The 20,107-nt window shown below is 37.7% G+C and overlaps 1 protein-coding gene across 7 annotated transcripts in view; it reads right to left on the bottom strand.

Moving 5' to 3' along the window:
- SPATA22 (spermatogenesis associated 22) overlaps positions 1-20,107 on the bottom strand; it is a 68,754-nt gene that overhangs the window by 8,448 nt on the left and 40,199 nt on the right. The window contains exons 1-6 of one of the 7 annotated variants that reach the window (XM_004091563.3): positions 18,587-18,694; positions 16,129-16,244; positions 14,265-14,393; positions 11,430-11,490; positions 11,206-11,301; positions 354-696 (exon numbers count right to left, since the gene is read on the bottom strand). In XM_004091563.3, the coding sequence (XP_004091611.1) occupies positions 354-696; positions 11,206-11,301; positions 11,430-11,490; positions 14,265-14,393; positions 16,129-16,171 (672 nt within the window). In that variant the 5' untranslated portion in view covers positions 16,172-16,244; positions 18,587-18,694. Of the gene's footprint in view, positions 1-353; positions 697-11,205; positions 11,302-11,429; positions 11,491-14,264; positions 14,394-16,128; positions 16,245-18,263; positions 18,695-20,107 lie in introns of those variants that run through there. The other 6 variants (XM_003277830.3, XM_003277836.1, XM_003277832.3 and 3 more) reach the window with 6 other exon arrangements.

Here is a 20,107-nt window from a genome sequence, read left to right as displayed (position 1 = left end):
AAGGAAAATGTTTGCTGACCTCTGTTGAAAAATACTTAGAATGACATATGAAGAGCCTGGGTAACTTCATAAACAATGGATAAACTGTCATTATCTTTAAAGTGAGTGTAAAGTGAAAGTCAGAATCCAGTAGAAAACTCTGAAGTTTGAAAAGGAGCAGCCATTCATACCCTCTAAGAAAATATTTTGGAAACTAACATTCATCCACTTCAATGGAACTGAATATTTATGCTAATCAAGTAATGTATGTCATGGAATTTATTTCAGGTGCTCTTATCTCTGTAGTTTTCTAAATATTTACCTTATATTTTTAAAAACGTAAATAAGTCATTAATTGATATTTAAACACTTACCTTCAGAGTGTTGTCTTCTGGAATATCATCCAACATTTGTTTCTTATATTGATTTTGTTGAAAATTGGGCTTAAGTGTCTGTAGTGCACTGTTTTTGTCTAGCCCTCTCATTGTGGAGCCAGATATTTTTGATGACTGTGTTTGTCTGAGTAGCTCGGTTTCTTTGTTGCGAGATAAGTTAGGAGGTTCAGGTATTCTTAATTGTTTTTGTTGTTGAGCTCCCGAACTCATTGGACAAGAATTTTTTCCATCATTTGCCACTAAGTTTGTTCGTTTACACTGAGGCTTAAAATCATTTTTATTCCAAGTTTTCAAGCTGGTATTTTTGTTACCATCTCTGTAGCTGTAATAGTGCAAAAAAAAGCATTTGTTTCTATATGGTTTCTTAATTACAAAAAAAATTAATAATGAAAAATTCACTTATATGGCAATTTATGATTTAGAAAGCACTTTATAACTAACTACTGAGAAATTCCAAACACATCACAACAACCCTACAATGTTGTATTACCTCTCTTTCCAGATGAGAAGAGTGATCCTTAATGAGGAATTAACTTGTCCAAAGTCATACAGGAAATTACTCACAAGTCTAGAACCCAGGAAATACAAGCTCTCCCAACTCAGAGTCTAGTACTACAAAGTATATTTTTAAATGATAGCATTCTTCATATGATAGTAGTTGTATCCAAGTGGTAAGACTTTGAGGGCATTTGCATGCTTCTTTATATATTCAATTTTAAAATTTTCTACAAAGTAAAAGTTTAAGAAGTTAAACTGTGGCTTATCAATGATTTTAAATCACAAAGAGAATACATATAAGCAGGATAGATAGCTATTAATATTTGATTAGAAATTTTGTGGTTTTACTGCATAGTTTAAAAGCCCTATAATGTATTTGGTACAGCATTTGTCAGCAACATTAAGTGTGTTATATCAGCTGACCAGAACATTATGCTAGTTGCTAATGAGGCCAAAATCAAAAGCATAATTTCTGAGCAGCCTAGTTAGGAGTTCCACAGGAAACAAAACTAGTCCAAGTCACAGATTATTATTTTTTTTTTTCTCGGAGACAGGGTCTCGCTCTGTCACCCAAGCTGGAATGTAATGGCAAGAACACAGCTCACTCTAGCATCAATCTCCCAGGCTCAAGCGATCCTCCCACCTCAGCCTCCTGAGCAGCTGGAACTACAGGTGAGTGCCACTATGCCCAGCTAATTTTTGTTATTTTTTGTAGAGACAGGGTTTCACCATGTTGCCCAAGCTGGCCACAAACTCCTGGGCTCAAGTGATCCACCTCCTTGGCCTCCCAAAGTGCTGGGACTAGAGGCATAAGCCACCATTCCCAGCCCACAAATTCTTAATTCTCAGTAATTTTCCTGGAAATACCACAAGTATCACAAGAGGGCAACCAATACAACCCATCCCTTACTTAGGTAAATAATCCAAAAAGAGGTCTAGGTACACTACTGACCAGGAACAAATCCAAGTTTTATGAGGCCTGAAGCTTGTATAATTTGGGGAACACTGTTAATTGGGTACAAAGTTAGTACAAAATAATGAGAAACGAAAGCACAATTAGAACAATTTAAGTTATAAACACCACAAACATCACGATACCCAGAAAAAAAAATTAGAATTATTATAAATTAACTGCCTGATACTCCTTTATAGAAATGTTTTCCTACACTGATCACTTCTTCATACGACAATAATTTTGTAATATTTTTGGACTCAGGCCAGTCTCAAACCCATGGGCACAAGTGATTCTCCTGCCTCAACCTCCAGAGTAGCTGGCACTACAGGTATGTACCATCACACGCAACAATTTTGTAATTTTATTTTCAACAAAGAGAACGGAAACACAATTTTGTCTTTCTCTCATGGTTATAGAAATTACTTTTATTATTCATAGTCTAGAAAAATTTATTTCAGCTTTACAACTCTCTATTGGTAACAGCACATTTGTAGTAATGCCAAAGATCACTGATTACAGATCATCAAAACAGATATAATAATAACGAAAAAGTTTGAAATATTGCAAGAAGTACCAAAATGTGACATAGAAACGTGGAGTGGGCACGTACTGTTGGAAAAATGGCACCAATCGACTTGCTCAATGCAGGGTTACCACAAACCTTCCACTTGTAAAGAATGCAGTATCTGTGAAGTGCAATAAAGCAAAGTGCAATATAATAAGGTATGCCTATATGAGGAGTGGCTGAGTGGATTAAAGATCCAACTGTATGCTGTCTACAATGAACTCAGTTTAGATTCAAAGACACAAAAAAGCTGAGAATAAAGGGATGGAAAAAGATATTCCATGCAAACAGCAACCAAAAGAAAACAGGGGTGGCTAAGTTTATGTCAGACAAAATAGACTTTAAGTTAAAAGTTGTCTCTAAAGACAAAGAAGGTCATTATATAATGATAAATAGGTAAATTCAATAGGAAGATATGAAAATTGTGAATATATATACATCCAATATCAGAGCACCTAAATATATAAAGCAAATATTGACAAATCTAAAAGGAAGAATTGACAGCAACATAATAAAAAAAAGTTCAATACTCCACTTTTAATAATAGATAAATCATCCAGACAGAAAAATCAATAAACAGTGAACTTGAACAACACTATGGATCAAATGGACCCAAAAGACATATATAGAATTTGCCAACGAACAGCAGAAGACTACACATTCTTCTCAAGCACAGATAGAACTTTCTCAAGGATAACTCACATGTTAGGTCACAAAATCAGACTTAACAAATTTAAGAAGATCAAAATCATACCAAGTATCTTTTCTGACCATAATGGTATAAAACTAAAAATCAGTAACAGCTAGAAAATGGAAAAATTCACCAGGCATGGTGGCTTACATCGGTAATCCCAGCACTTTGGGAGGCCGAGGTGGGCAGATCACAAGGCCAAGAGATCGAGACCGTCCTGGCTAACATGGTGAAACACCATCTCTACTAAAAATACAAAAATTAGCTGGGTGTGGTGGCATGCACCTGTAGTCCCAGCTACTTGGGAGGCTGAGGCAGAAGAATCACTTGAACGTGGGAGGCGGAGGTTGCAACGAGTGAGACTCCGTCTCAATTAAAAAAAAAAAAAGAAAAAAAGAAAAGAAAATGAAAAAATTCACAAATACAACACACTCTTGAACAATCATTGATCAAAGAGGGAATTAAAAAAGAAAATTTTTAAATTATCTTGAGATAGAAACAAAACATAACATACCAAAACTTATGGGAAAGCAAAAGCAGTACTAAGGGAAGTTTATCGCAATGAATGCCTAAGTGGAAATAAAAAGATGTCAAATAAGCATCCTAACTTCACACTTAAAGGAATTAGAAAAAGAATAACAAACTAAGCCCAAAATAAGCATATAAAGGAAATAATAAGACTAGAGTAGAAATAAATAAAATAGAGAATTAAAAAAAAAAAAAAGCAAAACTGGGACCGGGCGAGGTGGCTCACACCTGTAATCCCAGCACTCTGGGAGGCCAAGGCAGGCAGATCACAAGGCCAAGAGATCGAGACCATCCTGGCCAACATGATGAAACCCCGTCTCTACTAAAAATATAAAAATTAGCCGGGCATGGTGGGGCAGGCCTGTAGTCCCAGCTACTTGGGAGGCTGAGACAGGAGAATTGCTTGAACCCGAGAGGCAGAGGTTGCAGTGAGCCGAGATCGTACCACTGCACTCCAGCCTGTCAACAGAGTGAGACTCCGTCTCAAAAAGAAAAAAAAAAAAAAAAAAGAAAGAAAGAAAAAGAAAAAAAAAGAAAAACTAAGAACTTATTTTTTTGAAAAGATAAAGTTGACAGCCCCTTACATAGACTAAGAAAAAGAAAAAAGAAGATTTAAATAAATGAAAGAGGAGACATACAATGGATTTCTCAGAAATAAAAAAGATCATAAGGGACTATTATGAACATTATATGACAACAAATTGGAGAACACAGAAGAAATGGATAAATACCTAGAAACAAGCAACTTACCAAGATTGAATCAAGAAGAGGTAGAAAGCCTAAACAGACCAATAAGGAGATCAAAGAAGTAATCAAAAACCTCTCAACAAAGAAAAGCCCAGGACCAGATGACTTCACAGTGAATTCTATCAAACATCCAAAGACAAATTAATACCAATCTTTCTTAAATTCTTTCGTAAAACAAGAGGGAATTCCACTTCCAAATTCATTTTATGAGACGCATCACTCTGATATCAAAATCAAACAAAGACACTGCTAGAAAACTACAGGCAAATATCACTAAAGAACACAGGTGCAAAAATCCTCAATAAAATACTAGCAAGGCAAATTCAACAGCGCATCAAAAAAATCACCCGTTGAGTACTCTGCACACTTCATGGGTGAGGTGACAGGATCCATACTTCAAACCTTAGCATCACACAATATTCCCATGTAAACAAATCTGCACATATATCCCCTATATTTAAAGTGAAAGTTGAAATCTTTTTTAAAAAAATTATACACCATGATTAACTGGGATTTATTTCTGGGATGCAAGGTTGGTTTAACATACGCAAATCAATCAATGTTATACACCACAGTAGCAGAATTAAAGATAAAAATAGATTCAGAAAAAGCATCTGACAAAGTTCAACATCCATTCAGTTTACTCTAAAAAAAATAAGTACACAAGGAACATACTCCAACACAATAAAGGTCATTTGCAAAGCTCCCACAGCTAACATCATAATGGGGGAAAACTGAAAGTTTTTTTTCTTTTTTTTTTTTTTTAGAAGAAATGATGACCCCATTTATTTTGCAGGTGGTATTGCTATCTTATTTGAATGAATAATGCCGCATATCTACAACTATCTGACCTTTGACAAACCTGACAAAAACAAGCAATGGGGAAAGGATTCCCTATTTAATAAATGGTGCTGGGAAAACTGGCTAGCCATATGTAGAAAGCTGAAACTGGATCCCTTCCTTACACCTTATACAAAAATTAATTCAAGATGGATTAAAGACTTAAATGTTAGACCTAAAACCATGAAAGTTTTTTTTCAAAGATCCAGTACGAGGCAAGGATGCCCACTCTTACCACTTCTATTCAAACATAGTTACAGGCTGGGCATTCTAAATCCGAAAATCCAAAACTCGAAATGCTCCAAAATTTGAAACTTTTTGAGCAACAACACGATGCTCAATGGAAATGCTCACTGAAGCATTTCAGATTTTGAATTTTCAAATTTAGGATACTCAACTGGTAGGTATTCTGCAAATATTCCAAACTCCAAAAAAATCTGAAACATTTTTGATCCCAAATATTTCAGATAAGGAATACTCAACTAGTTTTGGAAGTCCTAGCCAATCAATTAGCCAAGAAAAGGAAATAAAAGGAGTGCAAATTGGAAAGGATGAAATAAATGTCTCTGTTTGCAGATGACATGATCTTGTATGTAGAAAACCCTAAAAACTCCATTAAGAAACTGTTAGAACTAAAAAATGAATTCAGTAAAGTTGCAGGATACAAAATCAACATACAAAAATCAGGAGCATTTCTTTACACCAACAACAGATATCCCAAAAAGAAACCAAGAGAATGATCCCATTTACAATAACACCAAAAAGAATAAAATACTTAGGAATAAATGACCAAGATGGAGAAAGGTCTATACACTAAAAAGTATAAAACACTGATTAAAAAAAAAAACACTGAAGACAAAATAAATGAAAAATCCTGTGTCATGGATTTGAAGAATTGATATTGTTAAATGTCCAAACTACCCAAAGTGATCTACAGACTCAATGCAATCCCTATCAAAATTTCAATGATATTTTTCACAGAAACAGAAAAAAAAATCCTAAAATTCATAAGGAACCACAAAAGACTCTGAACAGCCAAAACAATCTTGAGAAAGAACAAAGCTGCAGCCATCACACTTCCTGATTTCAAGTTATACCTACAAGCTATAGTAATCAAAACAGTATGGTACTGGTATTAAAACAGGCACATACATCAACAGAACAGAGTGGAGAGCCCAGAAATAAACCCATACATTTACATTTACATTTAATTGATTTTCAACAAAAGTGAGAAGAACACACATGGGAAAAAAGTCTCTGCCATAAATAGTGTTGGAAAAACTGGATATCCAGATGCAGAATAATGGAGTTGGACCCTTACCTTATACCATATACAAAAATCAACTCAACATGGATTAAAGACTTAAATGTAAGAACTGAAACCATAAAACTCTTAGGAAAAAACGTAGAGAACAAGCTCCTTGACATTGGTCTTGCAAATGACTTTTTTTAATATGACACCAAAAGCACAGTCAACAAAAGCAAAAGTAAATATTTGAGAACTACATCAAACTAAAAAGCTTCTGCACAGTAAAGGAAATAATCAACAGAGTGAAAAGACAATCTATAGCATGGGAGAAAATTTTGGCAAACTATATAACTGATAAGTAGTTAATATCCAAAATATTTAAGGAATTCACAGAACTCAGTAACAAAAAACAACACAATTTAAAGATGGGCAAAGAAACTAAACAGACATTTTTCTAAAGAAGACACACAGATGGCCAATAGGTATATAAAAAGGTGCTCAACATCACTAATCATCAGGAAAATGCAAATCAAAACTACAATGATATTTTATCAATTCACACTTGTTAGGATAGCTGTCATCAAAAATTCAAAAGATAACGTGTTGGCGAGGGTGCAGAAAAAAGGCAATCCTTGTACACTCTTGGTGGAAATGTAACTTGGTACAGCCATTATGAAAAACAGTATGGAAGTTCCTCAAAAAATTAAAAACAGAACTACTATATAATCTAACAATTCCACTTCTGGATATATATCCAAAGGAAATGAAATTAGTGTCTCAAAGAGATATCCGCATTTCCAGATTCATTGCAGTATTATTCACAATAGCCAAGAGGGCCAGGCACGGTGGCTCACACCTGTAATCCCAGCACTTTGGGAGGCTGAGGTAGGTGGATCACATGAGGTCAGGAGTTCGAGACCAGCCTGGCCAACATGGTGAAAGCCTGCCTCTACTAAAATACGAAATTAGCCAGGCATAGTGGCGCATACCTATAATCTCAGCTATTCGAGAGGCTGAGGCAGGAGAATCACTTGATTCCAGGAGGCAGAGGTTGCAGTGAGCCAAGACCACACCATTGCACTCACATTGTCTTGTCGCCATTGCCTGGGCAACAAGAGCGAAACTTCGCAAAAAAAAAAAAAAAAAAAAAAAAATCCAAGATATGTAAACAATGTAAGTGACAGACAAATGGACTAACAAATGTATCATAAAGAGATAACGGAATACTATTCAGACATTAAAAAGAAGTAAATCCTGCCATTTTTGACAACATGGATGAACCTAGAGGATGTTATGCTAAGTGAAATAAGTCAGACACAGAAAGAAAAATACTATATGTGCTTACTTATATGTAGGATCTTTACAAATCAAACTCATAGAAGCAGAGAGTAGAAAAGTGGTTACCAGGGTGAAGAGGTGGGAGAAATAAGGTGATGTCAGTCAAAGGGTACAAAGTTTCAGTTACATAGAATGAGTAAATTCTAGAGATCTAATGTAGAGCATGAGGACTATAGTTAATAATACTGTGTTATACAGATGAAAATCACTTAGAAGGTAGATCTTAAGTGTTCTCACTACAAGAAAAAAATGGTAATTATGTGAAGAGATGGATATGTTAATTAGCTTGACTGAAATCAGGTCACTATGTATATGCATATTAAAATATCAGGTTGTACACCTTAAATATATATAATTTTTTTAAAAAAATACTTTTTTTGAAACAGGATCTCACTTTGCCACCCAGGCTGGAGTGCAGTGGCAGGATCTCGGCTCACTGTAACCTCCGTCTCCCAGGTTCCAGTGATACTCCTGCCTCAGCCTCCCAAGTAGCTGGGATTACAGGCATGCACCACCATGCCTGGCTAATTTTTGTATTTTTTTGGTAGAGGTGGGGTTTCACCATGTTGGCCAGGCTGGTCTCAAAATCCTGACCTCAAGTGATCTGCCCGCTTCCGCCTCCCAAAGTGCCAGGATTACAGGTGTGAGCCACTGCATCTGGCCCTAATTAAAATTTTTTTAAGATAACAATAGAAATACAATATTCAACTGCAGTCAGAACTGTTAACAAGGATGAGATTGTCAAGAGAGTGTTCCAGAGGCAAATAGAGTCCAAAAGAAAATATTCCTCATATCTTTGGCCATCCTGAGCAAGTTGAAGGAGATCTAAAAGTTTAAAAATTTAGTATGGATATTGGGGGCCTGCCACCTCCTTTTATGAATTACTGACTTAAGTTATATACTATTTTATATTATTAAACTTTTATAATAGATCTGTGTAACAAGAATGGTTGAAAGACACGATGTGTAATAAGAAAACAATTCTGGGTGAATCAGAGCAATAGGCATTCTAAGTATTCCACATACAAGCACGTTAGATAAATTCATGTATTTGTAAAATCCTTAATCAAGGGTTTTCTTGGTAGTGATAGACAAGACAGCACAAAGTTATATAAATACATCAGAACTGTATGTTTTATCCACAATATATATTGAGTACTGAAGGAACCTTAGATATCATCTAGTTCAATTTTTTTCCCATGGATAAAGATGTAAGACTCAAAAAAGGTGAAACGGCTTTTTTCTGTTCAAAAATAAATTAATGATTAACTCTAGATCAGTGCAACTATAAGTAATTTTCTTTTTACCTTTTTTCTAGAATATTCTATTTTCATAATGAGAATAGTAAGTTATTTTAGAAAAAAATAATATCCTTATGTTCCCTTAAAATGTATGCATTTACCTGAACCCGTTTGCCAGGCTGTGTTCAGTTCTCAGCTTCTAAAGCCTTCCTCTCACCGAGCACAACAGTGTACACCTGTAATCTCAGCACTTTGGGAGGCTGAGGTGAGGGAATCACTTGAGCCCAGGAGTTCAAGACCAGCCTGGGCAACATAGCAAGGCCTCGTCTCTACTAAAAATGTAAAAATTAGCCAGGCATGGTGGTGCAAACCTATCGTCAGTCCCACCTACTCAGGAGGCTGAGGTAGGAGGATTGTTTAAGCCCAGGAGTTCAAGGTTGCAATGAGCTATGATCATGCCACTGCACTCCAGCCTGGGCAACGTGGCACGATCCAGTCTCAAAAAAAAAAAGATTAAAAATGTTAAAAGTCCTCATATCACCTCAACTCCTCAACTGAGATGTCTTAACTACTAAGTAAGTACAAGCTCAATGTCTCCTCAGAGTCTAAAGCCAATTGCAGGAGCTTTGGCAAAGAAGCTCATCCTTACTAATGTTACTAATTGCCCATATCCTAATTCTGGTAAATGAAATCTATATTGATCAATGTGTCTAATAACACAGTATCTATAAGAATAGGAGTGTACTTTGCTCTTGAAAACTCCATGTCCCAAGAAAGTCTAGACTAGGCTGCCAGAAACAATACAGGATGGCCAGTTAAATTTGCATTTGAAATAAGTAACAAATTTTTGGTATAAGTATGTCCCAAATATTGGCTGTGACACATACTGAAAAATTCCTCATTACCCGAAATTCAAATTTAACCGGGCATCCTTTATTTTTATTTGCTAAATCTGGCAACTGTAGCCTGGACTCTATATCTGAAGATTAGTCCTTTAACTGGTTCAAAAGATCTTCAGCAGATTACCAACTACCTGCATAGATTTTTAAATGTTCTCCACTCCTGGATTTCCTGTTGTATTCCAACAGTCTGACAGATCATGTATTAATTCAAATTGTAATATCCAATGCTGGCTGCCTGTCCAGATTACAACCTGTTTACCTAATTATCTGCCTAATGCTTGTCAGAATGGATTCTTCTAGCACCTGCAGTTGGAACAATGTCTCTAAGAACCATCCCAAACCACTGAACAGGCCTAGTTTTAAGGCCTTGTTATGAAGAAACTAATGGAGTTGTCCTGGGGAAACTAGCATGAATAATAAAATCAAAACTAATTTTTAAATAAAGATATTATTGCAATGTATTTATTAACAACTATATAAAAAGTTCCCCCTTTTAAAAAAATATGCTATCTTTATATAATAAAAATGAGAATAGTATTAACTTCATATGGTTGTTGTAAGGATTACTGAAATAACATATCAAAGCACTTAACAGTGACTGATTTGGTGTTGTTTTCCCAGCACTTCGTTTCCAAAATTATTTCCTTCAATATTGCCATTTATCCAAGGCTACTAAAATCCAACCAAGAAAAATCCATGTTCTTTTTCTATCAATTTTTTCATACTATTTAAGCATTAAACTTTGGTCCTTATGGCAAGAACCCTCACCATCTTTTTGACCATTTCCTTCACTTCTTGAGCCCCTACTATTGCAGATGCATATGCATCTCAGCCTCCATTTTTCTTTCTTTTTCCATTCTGTTTACCTTGAAGCCGACTGTCTTACAGGATAAGACTGAGCACTCTAATTGATTCTCAATTCCTAAATATAATCAATACTAAGATACGATTCCTGTCTATTGTGAATTAAATCATTAATAACCCATAAGCAAAATCATAAATTCATAGCAATGAATATTGGCAGAAATTTCATTGTCACATTAAGAATCTTTTGAAGCATAATCACTGTGAAATTTACATTTTTTTAAGTTTTACATGCATGTTCTCTTAAGTTCTTTCATAAAACATAATTAATACTGCCATAGTTGTTATTTATAGAAATTTCCTGAATGTAATTCTGTCTGAGAAACAAACAAGTGAAGGAGGAGGGAAGAACGAAGAGGAAGACAAGAAAATGAGAAGGAATAGAAGAAGAAAGAAATTTTAAGTAGACTCACCTCCAACCACCCTGGCTTCTTCCAGTATTTGATTGAATAGAGTTAAAGATAGAATCTTGACTTCTCAGAGGACGAGAAACTGAATGTGGTATTTGCCTTTCAAGGGAATATGTCTTGTTAAATATTAATAGTTTGCTTTCAAATTGAGAAATTAAGATATACATAGAAGAATAACATCAGTCAGTAACAGACACACATCCAATGGTTTATATTTCTCCACATACCCGGTGTCCACTGTTTGCATTACAGGAGCCAACTCTGGATTCATAGCTTCCCAGGCCCAATCTCAAAAGATATAAGTAACATAGATAAAAGTAAGACAGGTAGTATTTTTCAAAATGATAACTTCATACTTATTTAATTTGGGGGGTTTAAAAACTTGAAGAAGAAAAAACTTGAATATATGGATTTCTTCAACAGTACTTTGTTGGAAAACCTGCACAGCCTGATTTATTAATTTTTATAGATGTCTTTCTTATCCATTGTATTTTAAGCAAAGCTAATGTAATCTGTATCTTTTCTACAATCAGTTCTAGTATAGTATCTTTAACTTTGTAACATGAATTTCACCTAATCCAATGTTTACTGAACTTTTAAAATCTCGCCCACAGAAAGAAATACATCATAACTCAGAACATATATATGCATGGTATATGTGTGAGACAGGGACAAACAGAGAGAGAAAGGAGAAAAAAGAATATAAAACTTCACCATCAAATCTTATCCTTAATATGTATGACACACTCTGACACACTCATGTGTTACTTAATGACAGGGATACATTCTAAGAAATGCATTGTTAGGTGAGTTGTGCAAGCAACATAGAGTGTACTTACACAAAGCTGGAGAGTACAGCTTGCTACACACCTAGGCTGTATGTTACAGCCTATTGTTCCTGGGCTACAAACTTGTGCAACATGTTACTGTACCCAATACCACAGGCAATTGTGGCATAATAGTATTTGTGTATCTAAACATATCTAAACATAGAAAAGGTACAGTAAAAATATAATATAAAAGATAAAAACCAATACACCTAAGAGGGCACTTACCATAAATGGAGCTTGCAGGACTGAAAGTTGCTCTGAGTGAGTTAGTGATTAAGTGGTGAGTGAATATGAAGGCCTAGGACATTATTGTATACACTACTGTACACTAAACACACCATACATTTAGGCTACATTTATAAAAAAATAATGAACTGTGCTATGACATTATGACAGCTACTACGTTATGTCACTAGGAGATAGAAATGTTTCAGCTCCATTATATTTGTAATGGCACCACCATCACACAGGTGGTGTGACTGACCAAAACATGGTTATGCAGTGCATGGCTGTATTTTCTATTCTACTCTATTCTCTTCTATTTCTTTTTTCAAAGATCGATTATACCTCAGACTGACTAATGGATCAAGACAAAAATTTAAAAAAAACACTGATGTAGTCCTATCTCTTAGCCAATACAGGAAAACTACTATTTCTGACAAGTAGTAACCGTGCTCCAAGCTTGAAGTACTTCAGGAGGATACACATTTCCTTATGGAGTAGCTCAAGTTTTCAAGGTCAACATTCATGCTACTTATAAAAATATTTTAAATGATGGAATGTTTTTTAAATGGTGGAGTATGACCAGACAAATGCCCAGTTGTGCATATCCATGTGAATTTATGATTTTTATATACAAAAACTGGAAACATATGAACTTCATACCTAAAATTCTTCAAATACATCTTTTATATATTTTGTTTTCTTTAAACAAAATAATCACAGATTTAGAAGTATATTAAAGTCTATGGCAGCACACTGGATGAAATTAACAATACAAGTATTGCTATATCAGAGATATTTTTAAATTCTAGCTATATAAAATCCTATTAATGATTTTTAAAATGTGCCCCCAAAATGTAAATGTATATAACCAGCATGTACCACGTATATATCAGAACGTCTGCCTGCCCATACCTCTTCCAGAGGAAAGCAAAAAGTCAACAACAACCATTAAGACCTCCCAGCACCCACCAAACCTCAGCTAACTGGTTCAGAGTTAAGAGGCCTAACCTAAACCTAAGCCAGGATTTCAGTGGCCTTACTTAAAAGATGAGCTGAATCACAGGCTGTCTCTAGGATTTGAATTAAGAGATACAGAGGGCAGTCTACCGGTGACCTCTGAGAACTAGAACTAAAAGGTTATGCAAACTCACAGGAAGGGCAACTTAGTTCATGTGCCAGTTGAAGCTATAAAGAAGCCAACTGGATGAAGGTGGGTCTTAGTCCGTTTGGACTACTATAACAAAATACTTTAGAATGGGTTATTTATAAATATGATAAATGTATTTCTCAGTTTTGGAGGCTGGGAAGTCAAGGCTTCTTACTGTGTCTTCACATGACAGAAGGATGGAAAAGCTCCCTCATACCTTTTGTAAAGTCACTAATCTCATTCATGAGGGCTCTGCCCCCATGACTTAATTACCTCCTGAAGGCCCCCACATCTTAATACTATCACACCAGCAATTAAGTTTCAACATATAAATTTGCGGGGGGGGGGATCACATTTGGACCATAAACAGCTAACAAATGAATGAAGGCAAAAATGCCATAAAAAGAGAAAAAGACTACGGCCAGGCACCAGATATTTCCAGGCATCTGCACTTCCTAAAATCTATCTTTTTTTTCCCATTTTTCCTGTGTTCCCATGCACACTTATCCCCACTCCTGAGGCAATTCAAGTGTTTCCATTCTTTACCACCAAATGTATAGGCTATAATACAATATCCACGTGTATTTCGAGAAAGAAAAAATATTTTTTGCAATATATGTTACTACTTTATTAGAACAAAGACTCCAAATCTAAGATACTCCATTTAAATGCTAAGCCACCCTTGTAGATAAGGAAACTTAAACTCCTGACCTGGAATGTTCAGAAAGTGCCATGTAATTTCTATATGTGGATAATGGAAAGAAGAAAAAATAAACTTTCTATTTTCATAATATAAATTACAATTTTCTATAATCCTAGTTTGTATTTCCTGAAAATTTTTACCTTATTAATTTTCTTACCTGTAGGTAGAGGAGGAAAATCATAATTGTCAGAAGGGGTACTGATACCTGGATCATCTTTAAGTGGATTAGAAGTTAATGGCTGTCTGTTCCTCTTTTTCTGATTGAACAATGGAACAGGCAAACAGCCTAAATTGAATGTACCAATAAATTAGTACATAATAGACAAATAAGCAGATCTAGTTGTAAAACAATTACTAGTATATAATAATACACACTTTAAATTTATCTACTTCTATATGCTAATATACTTACAGATTTCTATAACCTTAGATTGATTTTTACATTCTTTTTAAGATCCTGAATCGCCTAATTTGTTCCTTCAAAAAACTTTTCTCATTCTACCCTAACAGTTTTAATTCCTCTCATATGGAAGTAATTCCCATCTCCCCCCTCATCCCCCAACCTTTCCAAATCCACTTTTTGTTTTCCTTATCCCCCTCCTGTGCTTGCCTGTTACCATATCAACTGCAGGGGACCTTTGAAGTACAACAGAGGTGAGGAAGAACCAAACTCTGAACCATGCTCTGGACAATACTGGCACACCCTTTTGGGCCTTGGTTCTCAAAGTTTCACTGGACTAAGATTTATCTGGAATTCTGCTTAATGTGCAGGTTCCTAGACTCCACTCTCATAGATTTTATTTCAACAGACTTAGCCTGGAACTCAAAACTCTGCAATTTTAACAAGTACCTCAGGTATCTGTAATTATGTATTTTGTGGATCATTTTGAGAATGCCTTAGAGAGTAATAATATCCAGTCCAAATGAGAATAAATACTAATACCAATTCCTCCAGATGGCAGATCTAGGATCTCAATTCAGGCCAAAAGTCACAAAACATAAACTTTAAAACTTAGGGAACTCGAAGGGAAAAGAAGTTCAAAAAGCTTATGCATTGCTATAGAGCAAGTCAGTGGAAGAATCTAGATGGGACGCAAGATTCCTAAATATCAGTTCAGATCTCTTGCCACTGTACCATTCTCTAACTGGTCATCATCAATTGTTCTACAGGCAAATACAGACTCTGTGAACAGTCTCTGATGAAAGGCTGGGAGAATTATATGGACTTTGGAATCAGACCACCTGGGTCTTGAATTATGACTTCAAAGTAGGTTTGAATTACAACTTCAGAGTATGATCTTGGGCAATTTCCCTAAACTCTTTGTGCCAATATGACATATAGTGATAGCATAATGATTAAGAGCATGGACTAAAAGCCAGATTCCTAGGTTCAAATTCTGATTCTGCTACTTCATGGATTACTTATTTAACCTCTTTTAGCCTTGGTTTTCTCATCTGAAGAACATAAATGATTATAATAACCTATCTCGGAGTATTGGTGTAAAGATTAAATAAATTAATATATATAATTAATGTCTTGAATACAGTTAATCCACCATAAATAATAGTTACTATTATCTTCATTATGCATCATCATTCCCCTGGTTCTTATCATCCTTGCCCTCTGTCTTTATATTAATAAATTGTGAAAGCAAAAATGATAGGAGAAGCTATTAGAAGGACAGAAGTGCTTCTGGAAATATTTTTAACAAGTAAGTAACAAATACAAACAAAAATAGATCTATTTCTTTGTTTTCAGTTTTAAAGCATAGAATAACTCAAGCACATCGAATTTGTAGAAAGAATATCAAAATAAATCTAAGAAACTTTGATCTTACTCCCACCTCTACCACTAAATGTTTTGTCTTGAGTAAGTTATTTTACTTCCTTGGACCTAAAAAAGTAAAGAGGCTAGATTAACTGTTCAATATATTTTAAATTTATTTCCAATGTTATATCTATAAACTATACAAGCTTTATATGCTATATAGAAAATTTAAAAATAAAAAGTTGTTCAATACCTGCTGTACTTCGAGCTGAATTTTCATTTAGGCTTCGCTTCATTTCCTTCAATGTCAAAATCTATAATTTTCTCTTCAGCATTCCAAATTTACAATATGACATTGTCCCACTAGACCTGCAAAGAAAGAAACTTATAACTCATATTGTCTCAACTACAAAGCCCAACCATCAGCCCGGTGATTACTGAAATTATGGTTTTAAACTACTTTCAAACCTGATCACGTAAACACTTTAGGGAGTCCTTTGCTTTCTAAGAGTTTACACCATAATCCACTTTTCCAACCCTGTTCAAATTAAGTTATGACTAGGGCAACTGTAACCTTGCTTCATAAACATATGTGCACTTTTTCACACAGTATATGTAATTTATTTCAGAATCCAGCACCCACAAAGAGAATTCTGAACCACACCTACAAAGAGGAAAATGGACGACAGCGTTGGCAAACATACATGCTTCCAAGGCCAAGCAGGAAACACAGTATTTAGCCACCGGGAACTTCCTCCATGCCCCACTTTAAGGCATTGTGCAGGTCATCTGCCTTTGCATCAGTTTGAAATGCCTGGATTATATAATATCAAAGACTAAGTTTTCCTGAGGTCAGGAGTTCAAGACCAGCCTGGCCAGCATGGCAAAAGCCTATCTCTACTAAAAATACAAAATTAGCCGGGAGTGGTGGCAGGCACCTGTAATCCCAGCTACTCGGGAGGCTGAGGCAGGAGAATTGCTTGAGCCCGAGAGGCCGAGGTTGCAGTGAGCCGAGATCGTGCCACTGCACTCTAGCCTGGGCAACAAGACCCAGACTCCATCTCAAAAAAAAAAAAAAAGAAAGACTAAGTCCTCCCTTCATATCTAGAATTGTAATGACAAGTTTCCACTCCATTTCCACAACTTCAACAAGTGAAATAAGTTTTTCCTTAGTTTCTTCTTTTACAATAGAATTTCTCCTGTAATTTCGCATGTTTAGCCCCTTAACACATTTCAACCCCAATCTAATTCAACGAACACTTGCCCACTGCATGAAGTGGCAAGATACAAACCCAAACCAGGTAACTTCTGTTCCAAATTCACAACCCAATGAGACAGACAGACCGACACATACACAACTAAGCAATAATGCAAGTCAGGCCGAGGTGTTAATTTTCAAATATCGTTTGTGAAAATAAAACTTGGAAAACAGGCCGGGCACAGTGGCTCATGCCTGTAATCCCAGCACTTTGGGAGGCCGAGGCGGGCGGATCACGAGGTCAGGAGATCGAGACCATCCTGGCTGACACGGGGAAACCCCGTCTCTACTAAAAATACAAAAAAAATAGCCGGGGGCAGTGGCAGGCCCCTGTGGTCCCAGCTACTCGGGAGGCTGAGGCAGTAGAATGGCATGAACTCGGGAGGCAGAGGTTGTAATGAGCCGAGACCACACCACAGCACTCCAGCCTGGGCGACAGTGAGACTCTGTCTCAAAGAAACAAACAAACAAACAAACAAACTTGGGAAACACGAGGTCAGGTGCTGCCTCTCCTTTGTTTCCACATTTTAGGCGTGAAGCTGGGTAGAAGAGACAGACCCTTTAGAAAATATTCCTGGTGGCCAAGTGCAGTGGCTCACGCCTGTGATCCCAGCACTTTGGGAGGCCAAGGCAAGTGGGTCACCTGAGGTCGGGAGTTCAAGACCAGCCTGACCAACAAGGTGAAACCCCCGTCTCTACTAAAAATACAAAAATTAGCCGGGCGTGGTGGTGCGTGCCTGTAATCCCAGCTACCCTGGAGGCTGAGACAGGAGGATCACTTGAACCCGGGAGGCGGAGGTTGCAGTGAGCTGAGATCACGCCATTGCACTCCAGCCTGGGCGACAGAGCGAGACTCTAGGAAAAAAAAATGGAGAGAGGGAGGAAGGGAGGGAGGGAAAGGAAGGAAGGAAGGGAAAGGAAAGAAAAATATTCTTGGTGCCATCCTAGGAGCCACAACAGGGATTCTGCCACTTTCTCTACCAGCGCAACTCACATCCTGTATTTAGAGGGGCTTACGAGGGCTATTATGTTTCTTAGGATCAAACAGAATAAACAACAACAACAAAATTTTTAAGTGTAACATTCTACCCGCGGGACCATTGACCCTGAGGGCGGGGACCCTCATTTACCCCCAATCCCAGCTCCCGAATGCACCTAAGTGACGTTAGTAATGGGGTTGGTGGCATTGGTGTGCAAAAAGTGTGCTCCATCTGCATACACACACACCACCACACACACACACACACCACCACCTACACACAACACCCACAAAAGCCACGGCCTCAAATGGTGGCCTGTTTCGGCTCCTGACCGGGGCGGGAGAGAAGAGGTTCCAGTCAGAGTTGAGACGCTCTTCCAAAGGCCTCTCCTGACCCGCCCACGGAGTGGGGGCACTTTGGTATCAACGCACAGTCTTTCCCTTCTAGGCCCCCCTGCCAACACAACGCACAACTTTCGCCCTCGGTTTCCCTCGCCGCCTCAACCGTCGTCCAGGCAGCCCCGTCAGCTACCGCCGCCCTTCCCACCCGCGAAGAAAGCGCGGGAAACAGGCTGTGCGCAGGCGCCGCGGACCGCGCAGGCGCAGTGGCCGCCTCCTCGGCGCGATGGCGTTGTCGGGGCCTGCGTGGCGATGACGTTAACGCGCTTCCTTGGCGTTCTCACACTGCGGGCACAGGGATGGTTCCAACTCCTTAGAGTTTTGCCCAGAAAGGAAAGGAGACTGTCCTGTGACTGGAGAGACAGGGGCAGATCTCCTGCCCAACCGGCCTCAGCCCCAGCGTCGTCAAAAAAGTGTGCCCCGCTTCCCCGTACCCCCTGGCCCTTTCTTAGGGTCCAGACATCCGTTTGTTAGATGCTGGTGGCCAGCCGGGGTGTGCTCAGACACTGACTCGAAGGCCACCCGAGGTGTCTGGCTCAATTTCTGGGTCGGATCAGGGTCAGGGAATCTGAGTCCCCAGGAGGCTGGGGACAGAGCTGAAGCCCGGGTTCGGATGGCGGCCATGGAAGGCGGAGAGCCGTCAGCGAGGCAGGGCCGGGGGCTGCGGGAGCTTGCGGGAGGGAAACGCCCGTGAGCCGCAGAGACGCTCTACAGGGGAAGCCGCGTGGTGTGTGACCCTGAGCGTTGAGCTCCAGGCTTCCTGGCAAAGAGGACTGTGGATTCCTGGCCCTGTGACCTTGGGCAAGTTACTTACTGAACACCCTCTGGACCTACCAGTAAAAGAACAATAACAACAATTGCCCTAAAAATACTAGAAGATGAAATAATCCTGGCACACAGTAAATGCCCAGTAAACGTTAGCCCTTATTTAATATGAATAACAGTAGCTGCCATTTATCCGGAACTTACTATGGGCCAGGTAGTGGATTCTAGTTCTGTCTGAGTTCAAAGACCATGTTTTGTTGTTACTGTATCTTCTAACCATTTGAAGACTGGGATAGGGAAGGGCTCAGAGATGAAACGAAGATTGTTGGTAAAGGCCTAAGCCTATAAGACCACAGACATTTTAGTAGTTGCTTTAAAACTATCTCAAGTAAAGAAGAGTGTTAGAAAATAATATTAGGTGTAGACTGAGACCAGATAATAGCAGACCTTGAATGCCAGAGTAAGGAATAGCTTTCAAGGAATAGGGCCATCTTTTATTTTGGGAAGAAGAAGACTTGAACAATAAAAATAAAACTTGTTATTTATCGTGGTTCCAGAGAGGAGTTACCCAAAATATGAATAGAAGCTTCAGGGAAGCAGATTTTGACTTGATATCTACATACGGGTGTGCATACATTTACAACACTCACCTACCCACCCCAAAAATAGATTTTTCATTAAAAAAAAACACCTTAAGCCAATTACTTCTGTAAGGACTGCAGACATGAGCAATATAGAATTTTTGCTAGCAGGTTATAAACTTAATCTGTTTTATACTTGTCTTGTTCTGGTTATTTATTTCCACCTGGAAAGCTGGTCAGGATGGGTCAC

This window comes from Nomascus leucogenys, chromosome 19 (genome assembly GCF_006542625.1).
Source record: "Nomascus leucogenys isolate Asia chromosome 19, Asia_NLE_v1, whole genome shotgun sequence".
Lineage (NCBI taxonomy): Eukaryota > Metazoa > Chordata > Mammalia > Primates > Hylobatidae > Nomascus > Nomascus leucogenys.
This window is presented reverse-complemented; position numbering and strand designations above follow the sequence as displayed.